Source organism: Argentina silus (genome assembly GCF_951799395.1).
Source record: "Argentina silus genome assembly, chromosome: 14".
Lineage (NCBI taxonomy): Eukaryota > Metazoa > Chordata > Actinopteri > Argentiniformes > Argentinidae > Argentina > Argentina silus.
In genome coordinates, this window is record NC_139668.1 from 13,475,681 (window position 1) to 13,492,494 (window position 16,814).

At 40.6% G+C, this 16,814-nt stretch overlaps 3 protein-coding genes across 6 annotated transcripts; all 3 read right to left on the reverse strand.

Moving 5' to 3' along the window:
- Nucleotides 1–4,807: 4,807 nt before the first annotated feature.
- On the reverse strand, nucleotides 4,808–7,398 carry dynll2a (dynein, light chain, LC8-type 2a). 4 transcript variants are annotated; one of them, XM_083685320.1, is made up of 4 exons: nucleotides 7,263–7,398; nucleotides 6,452–6,586; nucleotides 5,364–5,497; nucleotides 4,808–5,269 (listed from the first exon to the last, which is right to left on the reverse strand). In XM_083685320.1, the coding sequence occupies exons 3-4, from the start codon at nucleotides 5,493–5,495 to the stop codon at nucleotides 5,132–5,134; spliced, it is 270 nt and encodes an 89-aa protein (XP_083541446.1). In that variant the 5' UTR covers nucleotides 5,496–5,497; nucleotides 6,452–6,586; nucleotides 7,263–7,398; the 3' UTR covers nucleotides 4,808–5,131. The 4 variants fall into 4 exon arrangements, with proteins under 4 accessions (XP_083541446.1, XP_083541445.1, XP_083541448.1 ...); XM_083685319.1 differs by lacking the exon at nucleotides 6,452–6,586 and having other exon boundaries at nucleotides 7,263–7,397; XM_083685322.1 differs by lacking the exons at nucleotides 6,452–6,586; nucleotides 7,263–7,398 and adding an exon at nucleotides 6,282–6,429.
- srsf1a (serine and arginine rich splicing factor 1a) lies at nucleotides 7,142–10,797 on the reverse strand. The gene is made up of 5 exons (XM_083685317.1): nucleotides 10,389–10,797; nucleotides 9,841–10,025; nucleotides 9,064–9,236; nucleotides 8,004–8,770; nucleotides 7,142–7,565 (listed from the first exon to the last, which is right to left on the reverse strand). The coding sequence occupies exons 1-4, from the start codon at nucleotides 10,577–10,579 to the stop codon at nucleotides 8,573–8,575; spliced, it is 747 nt and encodes a 248-aa protein (XP_083541443.1). The 5' UTR covers nucleotides 10,580–10,797; the 3' UTR covers nucleotides 7,142–7,565; nucleotides 8,004–8,572.
- Nucleotides 10,798–13,179: 2,382 nt separating this feature from the next.
- On the reverse strand, nucleotides 13,180–15,973 carry aldoca (aldolase C, fructose-bisphosphate, a; the record flags this gene model as incomplete). The annotated part of the gene is made up of 8 exons (XM_083685120.1): nucleotides 13,180–13,266; nucleotides 13,473–13,672; nucleotides 13,795–13,969; nucleotides 14,476–14,559; nucleotides 14,667–14,827; nucleotides 15,150–15,204; nucleotides 15,440–15,647; nucleotides 15,858–15,973. The coding sequence occupies 8 exons, from the start codon at nucleotides 15,971–15,973 to the stop codon at nucleotides 13,180–13,182; spliced, it is 1,086 nt and encodes a 361-aa protein (XP_083541246.1).
- Nucleotides 15,974–16,814: the final 841 nt, after the last annotated feature.

A 16,814-nucleotide genomic window follows, 5' to 3' on the forward strand; every position in this document is an offset into this window, starting at 1 on the left:
TATTTCTGTGGTTGTTGACCTATTGACCTGCATAATTGTCCCCCACGATGAAATCGGGGAGGAGACTATGGATCGGTCTCTGTCTGTTCGTATGTCACACTTTATCTCTGACACCACTGGGAAAACTACACTGATTGGCCCAATTTTTACAAAACTTGGGTGAATGAGAGAGGTCCGGTGTTAGTAGTTTGAGGTGACGGTGCAGCTAAAGTGATTGTTATCATTAAAAATGTCTTAATAGGGTGCAACGAGGAAAGTGCAACCCTTTTCACACTGCACCTTTTGGCCAATTGACTGTTTTCAAATAATACTGTCAAATCATTGAAAATTCATCAAACAAGCACTGTCAGTATGTGTTCCCTTGTCAGATAGTGTTCCTCTATTAATTGTGGTTTCAAGGCAAAACGTAATGATGATGGCTTACTTACATGTCACCATTGCATTCCAAGTTTTTTTAATGTATTTTAAGAATATTTTAACATGAATTATGTAATTCACAACATGAATTGATGTTATTGCAATTTGTCAATTTAACAGCAAAATTAATCAAAATGTTTGACTTGAATGATATCAGATCACAAATGCACTCAATAATATGTCATCTGCAAGCGTCAGCAACGTCTTACAGATATTTTTAATACATAATTAGATTCATACAGTCGATCTAAAGTGCATGGTAATATCAAAATCACTGGTATAATATTTACAAAAATGTGATGAACAAAGGTATAACATGACAATCATCACTAAAGTAGTAATTAAGCATTATTGCAAAAGTTGAATAATATAACATTAATATTCATGGTATCATCAATTACTTCCTGTCTTTTGCACTATGCCACCATTTGCTGGTTAGATCTGGTTAGATGCCAAACTGCATTTCGTTGTCTCAGTACTTGTACTCTGTGCAATGACAATAAAGTTTAAAGTAAAGAATCTAATCTAATCTAATCTAATCTAATCTCATCTCATCTAATCTAATTACTGTTTGGAGTATCAGGTGTCATAAGTGTAAGACATTATTACTGTTATTTTACAGTAACTTTCATCAGATTACTCTTAAAAACACACTTTCTGTCTAATCGAGAACACTAACTGACAAGTAAACGCTATCTGACATGACACCGGTAACTTTTTAGTGTGGCTGTGAATGCAGCTGTAGCAGTGTAGCCTAGTGGGCCTACAGCCTAACGACTTTGGGAATACTATTTTGTGAAATAAATTCAAAGCTGTAAAAAGCAATACTGATAATGAATCATGAAGCACTACACGTTACGGTACAGACAGCTAGGAGGAAAAGAAAATTTATTGTGTTTATTCTATCTCATTCATAATAATAAAAAAATACTGTACATTTGAATAATTGTCACAAGGAGGAGCGCTACATCATTTGTGGGGGACAACATGTTTACTGTGCCTTTGTACTCTTCAGTCGCATGGAACTAAAACTACTTTGCAATCATACAGAACTTAGAGCCAGATTCACAAAGCAAATTACATTTTTACAATTACAATTACACAAATGCACAGCCCATGACATTTTCACATCCAAATATAACTTGATTTGTATGATATATCTGTAGTAATACCTGGTAATTACTTTGTACAACTATTTATACATATTCTCGTCTGAAAAAAATAACTGGTGATATGTTTGTTCAGATCAAAAAGCTTGTTGTCAGATTTTGTGCTTGGTATTACATAGGAGTAGGTGTCCCTCTTGTGGTAAAATAGATACATTGCATGTAACCTGCATCTTGTCTTTTGTTTCTCTCAGGTCACCAAAGAATGTTTGGTCATCTACGTGTTAATGTAGCAGAGAGTGGAGTGGTCCCATCAGTGTGAAATAGATACACCACATCGTCACTCTTCTCACCATTGAGAACAGTCAAACACAACATTCACAGCACCACACATTCTCTCAAAGAGACATTCTTTCATGTCAACATTTCACACTGATTGAAATGAGATGCTCTCATTCTTTTATGAGCCTTCTTGGTGGCCCTAATCAATGAGGTTAAAAACTCCACAGTCTCCTTTTCAACAGGAAACACTGGAGAATAATTCCGCTGAGTTGGACTGATTCCCAAATCTTCAGCATCCTCAGGCCAGGTAGTAGAGCATCAGCTTCCTCTGACGCCATACAACTCATTTACCAACATCAAAGTATAATAATCCCGCATGTTTCTGTGCATGTGACCAAATGAGTGTGTCCACGTGAGAGTATGCACGGGAAAAAAAAAGGTGCTTACACAACCCTTTTGGTGTGTGGATGTGCATCCCTTGTGAGAGGAACACACATGTTATTGAGTGTGTCTGTCTGCGCCCAGTGGCAGGATGTTGTACTGCAGTGAGGTACACCGGGTCATTGGGTGAATCTCAAACGTTTTGCCTGGATTCCTTGCACCCTCTCTCCTCCCTCCTTCTTAAAACGCATTTGCAGAGAGGGTCCAAGGGGAGGAACCTCAAATCTCCAGCACTTGTTAAGAAGTATGCGAGGGAGGATACAAGGAATCGAAGACTTTTGAGATTCACCCATTAGTTGGAGTATAAACTCATAATAGCGTATTTGCGCGATACCACAAACTTTTTGAATTATGCTCTTATAAGGGTGCTAGTGCAAAGAGTACAGGATGTATTCCATCCTTGATGAGGTGGCCTAAAATCTAATTCACCATTCCATATAGAACACTCAGACAGATATATCATCTCAGCTGTACGTCTCAATGTCTGAATCAAGCACAAAGCCAGGAACCTGGAATTGTATCTTCTGCTTGAAACCTGACGATGTATTAATCAGAGGAGTTTTTATTTAATCCAAACAACACTACTAAATAGTCTATATAATGACACAACAATAATCAGCTTACATCAAGAAGGTGAGATGTTCCTTAAAGCAGACAAGTACTACAACCACAGTCTTTGGTGTCTGGTGCACCCCACTGTAAATCTATAAAATAAAAATAAAAAATAAAAAATAGATTCTTACTGAATGCATCACTCAACTGGCTACCAGGTAGAGTAGGCCGATCAGCACATTTGTTAGCACTGAGTATGTTTGCATTTGCAGCTCTAATGATACCTAAACAGTATTGAGAAACACAAGTCACATAATAACACGGCCTACGTTGTTCTTATTGTTTAAAGTAGAGCTAAATCTAGCTAATTCAGTTAGTTCCCCACTAATAATTTACGAGTCACTTTTCCAGTTTGCATTCTTCCTCTGTAGTCTTGCATCCAATTGACCTCCATGCCTCTGCAGGTGTGCATGTGTCTATATGAAAGGGAGAGAGCTGTGCAATCACCTTAATTATCAATGTGTGCCATGCACTATTTAAAAGGGTTATGAACTACAGGGAAATAGTCCCCTATACTCTCCTTTGTGATGTAAACTGATGAAAACTCATAGACTTATCAATTAAAGGATCAATCTGGGATTCAAAACAAGAAAGTAGTCACCCTGCCATTTTTTGGGGTAAACAGCCGAGTGATGGGGCTGGAGAAATGTAACCACTATCATGAACTATGGATGTAAGCACTGACCATGAGATCATCATGATAGTTTTAACCATGTTCTGAAGCTATACAGTGTTTGTTTACAATTTAAAACAAACGTATATTTTGGGTCCTGCTGGGGTAAGACAGTTGAACTATGCTCGTAGGGAATTTGTATGTTTTATTCTTCAAGAATCATTAGCTATATAATTTATTTCAGTTTCCAACAATGTATGTACCAATCCCAGATTGACCTTTTAAGCTACCTTTCTCCCTGATTTTATTCTCCATGAATAAAAATTGCCAGATGATAGGCCTATATCTTCTCTCTGGCTTTTACATTACTGAACTCCTGTTGACCAACCACTCAAACAGTAGACTCCACCCCATGTAGCTGTAACCCCAAGGTTTTGAACTGGTTTAGACAGTGCAGGTCCTATCAAAATGAACACAGTACATTGTTTGTTTTTTTAAACTACATGCCCTGGGGTCAACATGAAGTTCAGCCTTCTGTCTAAATCTGGCACCTTTAAGAAAACATAGATCATTGTGCCCTGTCAAATGAATTAAATCAAGTTTGATTGACTTGTTTAGAGGTTTTAATGATTGTGAATGTAAGTTCAAAATATATGTAATGAATGACACTTCAGGAATCCACAGTCCTCTTATCTGAAAGAATAAATAAGGATGTAAAATGTGTAAACTACCATACAGCATTTGTTCCAAAGGACACAATAGAACCATAAAGAAGATGCATGCCCAGAAAAAAATGACAAGTCAATATAGCCCACAGAGAACGGATAGGAAGACATTGCTTGCAAAGACAGTGAAATGTTGATTCAAGCAAATCCCTTGAAGATTATGATAATCTATATATTGCCTTCCCTAAAAAAACTGCAGAGCTGACATTCAAAGTAATCTTCTGCACAGCTGAATATTTCCATGTGTGGTTGGTGCTACTCTGTTTATTCTGGCTCCTTTGCGCCCTGTAATCTCAATCATTCAAATGAAAAGATCACTGACGTGACTGTACGGAAACATCTAACATGCCCCAGTTAACATTGCATATAATACAGATACTAACAGAAACAAAGCAAAAGCTATAACATTTCTGCGCAATAAGATTGTGGGGATTGATAAGACCAATTGTGATTCTGGTGAGATATCCATACATACGTGTAGTCTCACTTGTACCTCTGGCAATAATATGCACACATCAGAAACAAGGAATTCTAGGTTGGAAGCAATTGAGCACATTCAAGTGGCAGCCGAAGTCAAGAGCTCTCAGATGGAAAGCAGATGCACAACTACATTCTCTAGCTTTCCTTTATTATACAATCAAAAGGCCACTTAAAGCATTTACAACTTAATCAGGTATAACAAAATTTCAAATGTGTTAACAAAAATCTCTTCCAGTTGCATTTTATGGCAACTAATAAGTAATTTAGTTTACTGTAACACACACACATTAAATATGGTACACATTAGTCCATGCAGTTGTGCACAGCCAGTTTGTATCACCATGGTATGTTTACTTTTCATTAACTTTTGAAGTGCGTGGGAAGATGTGACATCAGCCACCAGTGCATTGTACAGTCCAGGGTTAGAGTGGTACTCCAGGCCTCGGAGGAAGAGCTCAGCCAGACTTGAAGAGGAGGATGGCCACCTGCCCCAAGTAGAAGTAGATGAAATGCTTAGTCTCGTGCGTCACGTAACTGCCGAAGTTCCTCCCAACAATGCAATGCCACGTAGGGTTATACTTCTTGTCAAATTCCTGTAAAGATAAAAGAGGGGTTTTAGTCATCTACTGTGGCTCACAAAACAGGTAACAGCATCTATTAAAATTGCATACAGTATGGACATCTCACCTTCTTGATGTAAGCTGCAATGTCCTTCTCTATATTGTACTTCTCCATTGCCTGGGTAGCACAGTCAACTGCATCCTGCTGCATGTCCTCAGACATGTCAGCATTCTTGATAACAGCCTTTCTGTCAGTCATGTCTGCAAACAGGGGGAAAAAATCAACACCACCACTACCAGTCTTTTATCACCACGTGACATTCATGTTGATCAATCCTCAAGGCAATTATGTCACTGTAGGCTACATGTAAGTGGACACAAAATGATCAGCCATTGTGAAGTTGGTTACATTTCCCTATGAATTCGATGCGTTGGTAACACGTGCAACTAATGACACCAACATAGGTGATAAGAGGGCAGGTCAATCAATCGACAAAAACCCTACAATTTCAACTGGCTAATGGCCAGCGTTGTCCGGTCACATGAGAAACACAAGATCATTTATGCGAATCTTTCGACTGTATTTTAACCAATTGCGTGAGTGGCGACGACCCTTCGAGCAGGTGCAATATGAATAGGCTACGGAGAAACTGGATACAGGTCGAATTAAATTACTCAGTTAAATCACATAGCAGCCTATACCGACATATGTTTAATTGTATTAATTATTTTACACGATGGCCGTAACAAACAATATAAACCACCAAGTGTATTTTCTGCATTTCAGGAGTATAATGAATAGGAAAACTTCTATAAATACGCGATTTTGGGTAAAATTACAGAGAAGATGGATGGACACCCCTGGGGGTGCACTACTCTGATAACCCAACCAAATTCAATGCGCATTAAATGATCAATTGAATGCATTGTTGTACGAATAAAAAACACGGAAAAGTGAATGGTCGGCACGAGAAACTTGCTTTCGTTCAACTTCATTCATCAGCCATGCATTTGTGTGTGCGTATAGTACATCAATGTCGCTCACCTGTGTAGAGGGTAATGAATGCACTTTTCCTTCGTAAATTGGTATTTAGTTGATGGTTTTCGAGCTTTGCCTTCTTGCTGCGAAATAAGATTTACTCTCTGCAAATATGTGGCTCTCTCTCCCTCGTTGAAATACCTCCCCCGCCCTCCACTCGGCCGCACGCCACTTACCCTACCATTGGCTGAACAGCAACCTCTCCGTGTTCTGAGCATTTTCTAGCAGCTCCACTCTGCCGGCATCTTATTTCATCCCACAATGCATCGTTGACAATACAAGGTGAGAGGTAGGGGAGCTTGTAAACCAAGCTGTACTGGTGGACAATGGAGGTTTATTGATAGCAACATATCAAATCATGGATGTCTGATTGACTAATTGCTAATTCAAATACCATGGCCGTATTCGAATACTATAAAAACGAGCCTTTCCTTCCTCCTATCCTTGAAGTATTTACTGATCTGTCAAGGCCTACTTGGTGTATGCAGTGGAAAACCATCTTTAACCAATCCCATCATGTTAGATCAGTGACTATTATGGGAAGATGGATACATTTGAATGTGTTCCAACAGCACCCTTATTGCCCTTGTGTGTAAAGCACATGCATGCTTGACATGATTGAAAGATGTTTACATTTCTTCCTAGTGTACTAGGAGCTATATTTAGCCACCATTACTGTATATTAAGATCATTTTATACAACCAATCATGTATAACCAAAAAGGCAATAAGTGACTCAATATTTTTTTCTGTGAATCTTCCACTGTATAGATGAGCATTTCTTATTGTATTACATCACATGGCCTTATAATTAATCCTTTACAAATATTCAAAACCAGAAAAACCAAACTAAAAAAGGAACAGGTATGTCTTTTCAGGATTTTATTGAAAATGCTAGACTAAAGGAAAGTAAAGTTAAGCAAAAAAGACAATCTGTACCCAAAAGTAATCCCTTCCCCAACCATCCCAATTTTAATCCCTTATTTACCAGACTGCTATGACTCCATCCTTTGATCCAACTTCCTGGTCCTGATTCCTTTTCTTATTCCAAAAGCGTAAATAAAGCCATATCCTTTGACTCTGCACACATTTATCGCTCAAAAAAATCGAAACTTAATGGGCCATTCAAAAAGTTGCACTAGGATTCCTTAATTAGTTCATAATCAATTGATTTGATTCCTGGAAAACGGATCCCGTTCCAAGCATCCATCCTTGCCTATCCCTGTCCTAAACGATCCACTGATCCGGCTCCAAGGATTGGGATCCACTGAGCCACTCCTCCAATCAAAACCTTGAAATACCAGGAAAAAAAATCAGAGGCAAACCATTAGAATCATGTCTGATATGGGCCTAACCCAATTTTTACTTTGTGCACTCATGACATAACTAGATATCAAAATGCCACTGAGCACCCAAAGCATCAAACGAGTTCAGAAAAAAAACTACTTTCTACAGGTTGAAGCCATTTAGTCAATCTTTGCGCTAAACCCTAGAGCGCCCACCTAATAATTCATTATAAAGAAATAGCAAATGGTAATTAATCTGTAAAATACCAGTCAAATTGCAAACTTCAGGACTGTCCTGGCTGAAAGCCAAAGACATGCACTGTATGATTATAGCTAATAGGTTGCCTGACATTCAAGAGACTTATCAATGATCATGCATCCTGTAGTAACCATTTCAATTCGCCAATTTGTCAGTAGTTCGAATAATCAATACTGAAGCATACCATTGCCTCGACCTGACTCCTCCTCAATAAGATGTCCTATCCTTCCTGATCAAACAAATGAAATGTGCTCCACAATGCTTTTATTCCAAATCATTCTTTAATCCTTATCTTCAGATGTCTAAAGGAAGACACAAGGGTAAAATACAGTTAAGCAATGAGATCCCCGCCATCCCATGAAAAACAGAACATCTCAATTTTCAAACACTTACAAAAACATTGAGTGCAACTGATTCACAACTCAACCTTTTTGAAGTTCAGCGCAGTAAGTTTTCAAATGTTGCAAAAATTGAGGAGGAAAGACAACAGTCAATTAAAAACTAATTTAGAGGGGATCAAAATAAAAGGACAGTAGGGGTGAAGGATAGGAAAGATGACAGGGATAACAGCTATATTCCAAGATCATCCACTACAAGGACATCAGGAAATGAAATGCAAAAATTAAAATCTATAGTTTGACGTCTGTAAAACTCAAAAGGGTAAAAACAAGAGGGTAGGGAGTCGGTTTACAAGGGGGGGGGGAATCCACCAAAAGGGCAACACAACATTAGTGATGGTAGAAGGAGCAGAGTTTAGGAACGGGAGCGAGAACGGCTATGGCGCGGAGAGTAGCGTGGTGACCCTCTGCCACCACGGGTACGGGAGTTGCTGCGGCTCCGGCTGGCGCTGCGACTGCGGCTCCTGCTGCGACTGCGGCTCCGGGACCGTGATCTTCCGTAGCTCGGGCTGCGGGGACCGTCTACTTTCACGCGAATGTATGCAGTCTCTCCCTGGTAGACACACAAAGAGAACTTGACGTTGAAAAAAAAAGATCCCTCCAAAACAATTTCCTCGCATTGCATTAAAAACAGGAACTCAATTTCTTGGGAGGGAAGCACAAGTAGCCACCTGTTGAGAATCCCCTAAGGCATACATCAGAACAAATATCCAGGGGTTAGTGGGCAGGGAGGGTTTCTACAAACTTGAAACCCCCCCACCACCACCCCACCCCCATGACTTTACTCACCGTTGAGGGAAAACAAAACATCCGTGACATGAAAACCAACCAAATCTAAAAGCATACCTCATGTGATCGGAATTTGGTGTTATCCAGCTTTCGAACAGCGTAGGTCATGTCTTCTTTGCGCACAAACTCGACAACTCCAGTTCCATCTCTGAAAACGTCGGCATAACATACGTCCCCGGCTTCACGCATATGATCCTTTAAATCTTGCCAACTGCCACTTTGAGGGAGCCCTTAAATTAAGATCAAAAAAGCATTCAGAGAAGTGCTGAAATTGATTGTTTTCAATACTTTGCTCAACAGGTGCTACTTGACCACATTCAAAAGGTTCTGCCAGCAATAACCATGTTCGTGCAGGATGTGCTAGGCATTATAAGGATGGCACAATAGTAGCATGATGATATCGATCTGGCTGCAATGTAAGGCATATTACATAATAAATTGGAGGGAGAGGATGTAGTCACGTGGTTCTGTGTGCCGACTTGAGGTTAGTCATTGTACAGTCACTATTATTCCAAACGTGTTCAATGACCCACTGAACCCTACGCACGGTACTCCACCAGAAACAATCAAATTATGTGCAAGTTAAAATTTAGTTAAACATTTATTAAAGATCAAAACTTTCAGCACTTAGGTCTATTGTAATCTACTTGCACCAATCCAACCAGCCAAGACACAACTAGCCAATCAATCGGAGGAGGTGTCACTTTTTAATGCCGCCAACAGGAGACTGCACAGTTTTGTTGAAAAATAAGACTGGTCAAAGATTAGATGTTACCGTTTGCATAGCGGCGCGGTTGGTCAATGCAGAGTCCCAAACACATTTACGCGGCTCACCTGAGACAATGACCCTGTACTCAGAGCGTCTGGATGGAGGCCCGTATCTGCCTCTAGGGGCACCGCCAATCCCTCCACCGAAACCGCCTCTGCCTGAACCCCTGCCGCTTCGAGGGAACTCAACACGCAGGCGATAGCCGTCGTAGTCATAGCCATCCCTCCCGTACACTGCATCATCTGCATCTCTGAAAGAAACACAGAATGCATATCGTTAGCGAACGCAACATGCTGCAGAGACATTCATAATCACAACATGGTGCACTCATGGCAACTCATGCAGGGCATAATCCGCGTTGGCTAACTAGCAACAAAGACACCTTCCAATAAACGAGTGAAAACAGACAGGCACACAGGGAGCTGTGAAGCTAGCTAAAGGACACCCAGACATAAGATTGAGAAGTTCAGATTTCAGCTAGCCAACTACTATGGGACTAGCTCACTAGTTAAACAACAAGCTGCTTTGCCACAACGAAGTCGCGTGAGTGAGTTGCTTTGAGTAGCGCACGAGTTAGCTAAGCTAAAGCTAGCCAAGTAGCCTAGCACCTTACCTAGGATCTTCAAACTCGATAAAGGCAAAAGGGGGTCCTCCTCTCCGATTTTTCAGATCGATGTCTCGAATTGCTCCATATTTGTAAAACACGTCTTCGACATCTTTGGTGCGAATATCAGGGGGTAGATTTCCAACATAGATTCGACAATCGTTATTTCCAGCAGGGCCTCGCACGACACCTCCCGACATCGTAGCTAGCAAGCTAACGTTAAATTGTTTTGACTTAGGTTGAAATACAAAGCGAATTAGCTACGAAGTATTCACGCAGTTCACAGCCGTTAAGAAAACCAGTAAATTTCATATACACGGTCTACGAAACAATACGGAATAAACGATCAATCACTAAAAGTTGTCCACCACTTCTCCCCCCCGTGCTGCTCCAATTCACTCAGTTTCTTCAGGAACCGCGCTTCTTCGCTGGGGCATTCATGGATCCCGGAAACGTGCACAGTTCTGAACTCTACAAATGGCTACGTCCGCCAAACAAAATAGTCCATATCATTGATTGAACAGGTGTGCGTGATATGGTATCTTTAGAAATACGATGAGATTACAGTTTATGTTTTTGTTGTCAAATAATTTCTAAACCAATTATGTATGTATAGGCTCATTCTAGCTTCAGATAATAAACAACAATTATGGGCATGGAATGTCATTGCTTGAGTTTAAATGTTCTTAACTAATGGCCCGAACTTCATTTGGAGGGCCTGGCTTTAATGTCCATTATTTATCCATTTTTAACACGTGTGGTGTCGAGTTAAGTAAGCCTATATGTTGTGGGCGAGGGAGGTGACAGATAGGTTTGCCTATTCTTCTAAAATGATCCACTATAAAGTATATTACCTCCCGAAGAGTAAGTATTAGGCTTTTTGAGAGAAGGTGTGGATCTAAACAACTTGCCCAGTGCTGAGTGTAACCCAGCGGTAGGTTTTTTCAAGAAGAGTAGCCCAGCAAATGCAGCAGGAGTTAAAACTGAGTGTGCTGGAAAACCCTGCAAGTGTAGGTAAGATTTTGAGATATGGTGCTCAATTCAGTTTCGTGTAGGCCTATTTTTCGGCTATTCACAACTCTTAATATGTAATTTAGAACTTTATATTTTCTAAAGAATTATCTTAAATAGTAGCCTAGTATACCATCGTTATAGCCTTCGTTATATTCATTATAACGATGAGTGTAAATCACATAAGGTGTTTATCTGTACTCCAGATGAGGCTATGATTCTGTACAGAAAGAAGCACTCCCTACTCCCTCGACACTTGAGTAAATCTGAGCGGATTGTATGGGTCCTCTACACAAGTGTCGGTAAAGTGTCGGGCTGTATCTGGACAGGGCCTTTGCGTGGTTCCCAACCTTGGGGGCGGGACCCAATGGGCGTGATTCCCCCAGGGCGCGCCAAATATTTCAACGAAGGCGCGAGGCCTAGTAGATTTACAAACAAAGAAAAGACAAAGACTGTTTATTGGCCATGCAATCAATTCTCATCAATTGTTGGAATGTGGTAATTATAGAAAAAAAATATTCATTAATTATTAATATATTCAACAAATAACTACATTTACCATTTCACGACTTGACCAGAGTGCATCGTTTACAAAGTTTTTTTTTTTTTTTTTTTTATAAATGAGCGGTGCGAATTTCATTACGTATTAGATTGGGGGGGGAGGCTCTGCGTAATTGATGGTTCAGTCTTCCTGGAACCATATAAACTACAATCGCATGCCAGTAGATGGTGCCATGGTATATGAAATAAAATCAGATGACGGCTACCGGCTTATATTGAACTTCACCAATTAACTTTTACAGATCTTGTGCTTGATGGTCTTACTTTCCATTTTTTTTCCCATTTTCAGTCAATACGTTGATAAATCACTGTCTTATAGTCTAAATGTTAGTGCCATGGTACCAAATCTGTCTATCGAGAAAGTAATATGACAAACAACAGAATATTAACTATACATTAAATTACATCGTTTCATTTCAAGATATAGATACAGACATAAATTAGAATGCCCACAAGAGCTTTTTACTCAACACATTTATTTGTATGATCTTTTGTAGGCTACTACTTCATCAGGTGCGTAGAGAACAAGATTTGTCACAATAAAAACACTTTTCCACAGCATTTATTGCCACCTTTAACTGCCCAGCTGTCCATTTCTTTATCAACGATAATAACTCTCTGCCACTACGAAACGATAGAACACTCAAAGCTCTCTACAAATCGGTGGTGTCTTCACACAGTTATTTTGTCTAGAAACACATCCACAAAACAAATATTGGAATGTTTTAGTAGATGGTGGTAATACGTGTCACATTTACTGTATTCCATTTTCCTCAAGGCACCACACTTTTGTCGTTTATTATTTTCTAATTGTGCAGTAGATAATTTAGGAGGATTCAAAGAAGTCAAAAAGAAAATGAATAACATGATTTGACTATGTTTAAAGTGTTAATGCTATAAGAGTGTGTTATCATCTCAAAAGTTACAACTATCTACATAATGTTTGACGAATAACCAGTCAAAGGCCATCATCAGATGATTGTCCTCAAATGTCAAAGCAAAGGAAAATACACTGTCAATGCCTAATTTCATATAATCCCTTCATCGAGCGTGTCCACCAATGTGCATCATTTTGAAAGTACAAGTGTACACTCCAGTATCTATACTACGACATCTAGAATACAAATTGTAGACAGCATATGCCTGTGACTGGACATTGTTATGGTAGTGTCAGTGGACAATGCTGTTAGTTGGCAGAAGCTGGAATGTGGGCATTATCACAGGCTGTTCAGTATGCATGCTTGGGCAAATAGAGGTCAGCTGTGTCACTGTCCCCTCCATCATTGTACTTCCCCTGGGATGCCATGCTGTTCACCTGATGGGGAAAAAAGAGAGGGGGGGGGAGGGGGATAGATGATTTCAGATGGTATCTCATACATGAACAATTCGCCAAACTAGGAATAGAGGGGAGAAGAAATCTTTTAGGGGTTTGAATAAAAGTATTCTGAGAGATTGAGTGTTCGACGAGTGCTATTACATGAAAGCCAAGTTAATCAAGAGGCTGAAAAGAGATGGACGTGCCTCTGCTCGCTTGACAAACTGCTCAGTGGCGGCGTTCTCGTTCTCTTTATGTCCGCGCCAGGTTTTGAGTGCGGAGGCCTGCAGGGCTCGGCCAAAGGAGAAGGTGAGGGCCCAGGGTTTCACTAGGGGGCAGTTGTTCATGGCGTTCAGGTTGACTGAGGCCTCTTCTTCAGTCTGACCCCCGGAGAGTAATGTCACTCCTGCAGACACAGTCAACAGAAGATGGATCCATAGATTTCTTTTTAAATTTTTTATAGATTTCTGTCAATATATTGCTTCAGAGCTCCTCAGAAACTGCAATAATAATCCAATAAATGTATACCTGTGACAGCGGGGGGAACAGTACGACGCAAGGCTGTGACCGTTGCCATGGCAACCTCCTCTGGACCATATTTGATGGGGCAGCTGTGGCCAGATGTGACCATGTTGGGCTTGAGCAGAGTGCCCTCCAGGTACACATGATGGTCAGACATGGCCTTGTACACTGCAGCAAGGACCTGTCCAATAGACACACAGCATGTTACAGTAAACTGTGTGTATGATATATGCATAGCAAATAAGCTTTACATTTACATTTATGGCATTTAGCAGATGCCTTTATCCAAAGTGACTTACAACAATACATTTTTTTAAATAAGTGAATCATCTATCCAACAGTCATCATAAGACAAAGTAATCAATGCTCACACCAGGGGCCATTGGCAGCTGTAATGCCAGTAGGCTATATATTATTATTATTCTTTTTTTAATTTCTTTTTTAATTTTAAATATATTTTATTAGCAGGAGAGAACTTGTACAGGGAGGGAGAACAGGGTAGAAGAGGGAGAAGAGGAGAAGAGAAGCTCACACACACACACACACACACACACACACACACACACACACTCACAGCAGCAGCAGCAGCAGCAAGGACCTGTTCAACACTCAGCATGTTAAACTGGCCATTTACACACACACACACACACACACACACACACACACAATCTAAGAAAAGGGTCCTACCTTCTCTGTGACGTACTGACAACGCCTCAGATCATGATCCCCATCAGGCAAAATTTCAGGCTCAATGATGGGAACAATCCCATGCTGGATAACAGAGGATAGAATCAGCATCAAAGGTCTGAATAGGATGTTTCAGGCTACTGAAGTATAATACAGCTTTTTTTTCCCTCACACCTTTGCAGAACTCTTACCTGCTGACAAATGCTTGAATAGCGGGCAAGGACATTGGCATTCTCTGCGATGGCCAATTTAGAGGGGGTGGTGTCACTGATCTTGAGCACACAACGCCATTTAGCGAAGTTTGCCCCGTCTCTCTTATACTGAGCACAGCGCTCCGACAGCCCATCCAGTCCTATGGGACGAAGAAGAGTCAGTGGAGCATTACTCAGGATTTCCTCTGGTAATCTCTGATGGATATGTGCAATCTTAATGAAAAATGTTTCAAGATGTTTCAAATGATGGTATTGAATAAGAGACCACAGTGTATTATTATTACTGTCTATATATGTCTGCAAAGCAAGCTTGTATAAAAAACGTGGAGTTAATATAATAAATGTGTGACAAAATATTCTAATTTAATCTTATCTAATCTAATGTTGTAGCAGACAAACACAGATATTCTGATTCCTAAAGTGTGACATTAGCAACCACTGAAGTGGGGGTCTCAGCCCTACCCTGAGTGGTGGTTTCTCCACTGGTTCCTGCCATGGGAACAACACCCTTGTCGACCTGAGGAAAAGAGATAACATCACATCTGGACAACTGCAATACTGTCCTGTACAGAATACCATCAATAGACTTCAGTACATTCAGAATTCAGCTTCTAGTCCTCAATCAAACCAAACCGTGGGCACACATTACTCAACTGGCTGCCAGTCAGATTCCAGATCATCTTTAAAATTCTTCTGCTCACCTAGAAAATCCCTCCAAGGCCTCGCTAACCACTGTGTTTGCGCACTCATACCTTGATTCCCACCAAGATGCCCCTGTCCTTGATCATCTTGACAAAGGGTGTGCCATCGTCAGCGTTCTGGTACAGCGTCTCGTGGAAGAAGATGACTCCTCCGATGCAGCTGTTGATGCGGTCGTCTGCGCTGAAGAGGACCTGGCGGTACTGCCGGCGGTTCTCCTCCGTGTTCTCCACTCCTACCTGGCTCAGACGCTTCGCTATGCTGCCTGTTCCGAGGACATTTCATAAACAAACATGTTCGCTAGGAGGAATGAAGACACACGCTTAGCACATCATTAGGTTAGGAGGATAAATTAGGTTAAATATGGAGAAAGTAGCACACTCTTTTACTATTATTTTATTGGATTAGAATCATATAAAATGTTATGTTTTGTCGAGTGAGTGGCGCCTCCTTCCTTCCACAACCCCTTACTTACCCACAGACTCATCTGCAGCCAAGATGCCCTTCCCTGGGGCAACTATACGCAGGGCAGTGTCCTGCAGCTCCTTCTTCTGGGCCGTGGAGAGGGCAGGGAACTGGTGGGTCATCCTGATAGATGGTCACACAACCTGCACAGGGACATTCAATTCAAAACACAGTTTACTTCACTCTGTGAAAGTCTAGAATGCCTTGTTGATGTGATCGGTTATTGACAAATGAGGGGAAATGTCTTTCAAGCAAGACACTCCCCAACAATGCAAAACGTTTTTCAGTCTTCAAGCATTATCATTTTCATTTGATCATTTTCCCCCCACAGATAAAACGTGGAGATAGACTATTTATTTGGAAACTCTTCTGTTAACTAGGCAAGTATGGCAGCAACCTCAGGCTTGGTGCCACTGACGAGGTTGGCACTGCCAAATACATGTGGCAATATGGATGAGGCATCTCGCCCGCTGACGTAGCAGTGCTGATCACAGTGCTGCACGCTAAAGCACTTTCACTTTTTGATCCATCAGGTGGTAATCTCTTGACGTAGCAAAAAAGACCCATCAACAACACAACTCTCAATACTACTTCCACTGATCCTCGTTGGCAATCTGCTTAAATCAATCAATCAATTGTCTTTAATTTCCCAATTAGTACATTTGTAGGACAGTCAGGGGAGAAAAACAACAACAACAAGAAATATATACATAAAATAAGAATGCCAAGTGATCTTTCACAGTCAAAGAGCAATTATTAAAACAAATGTGCGAATGTGCAGCCATCACCAGAAGAATAAATAAGCGTCACTTCACGTGCCAGTTGCAGGAGGATTGCATATGGTATACAATTGTTTCTAGTTCTATTGCAGTTCTATTAAGTTCTATTGACTTAATATTATCATCTAATTATTAATTTGAAAATAATGCCCCATGCATGTTGCGGATGCATCATGGGGTACCA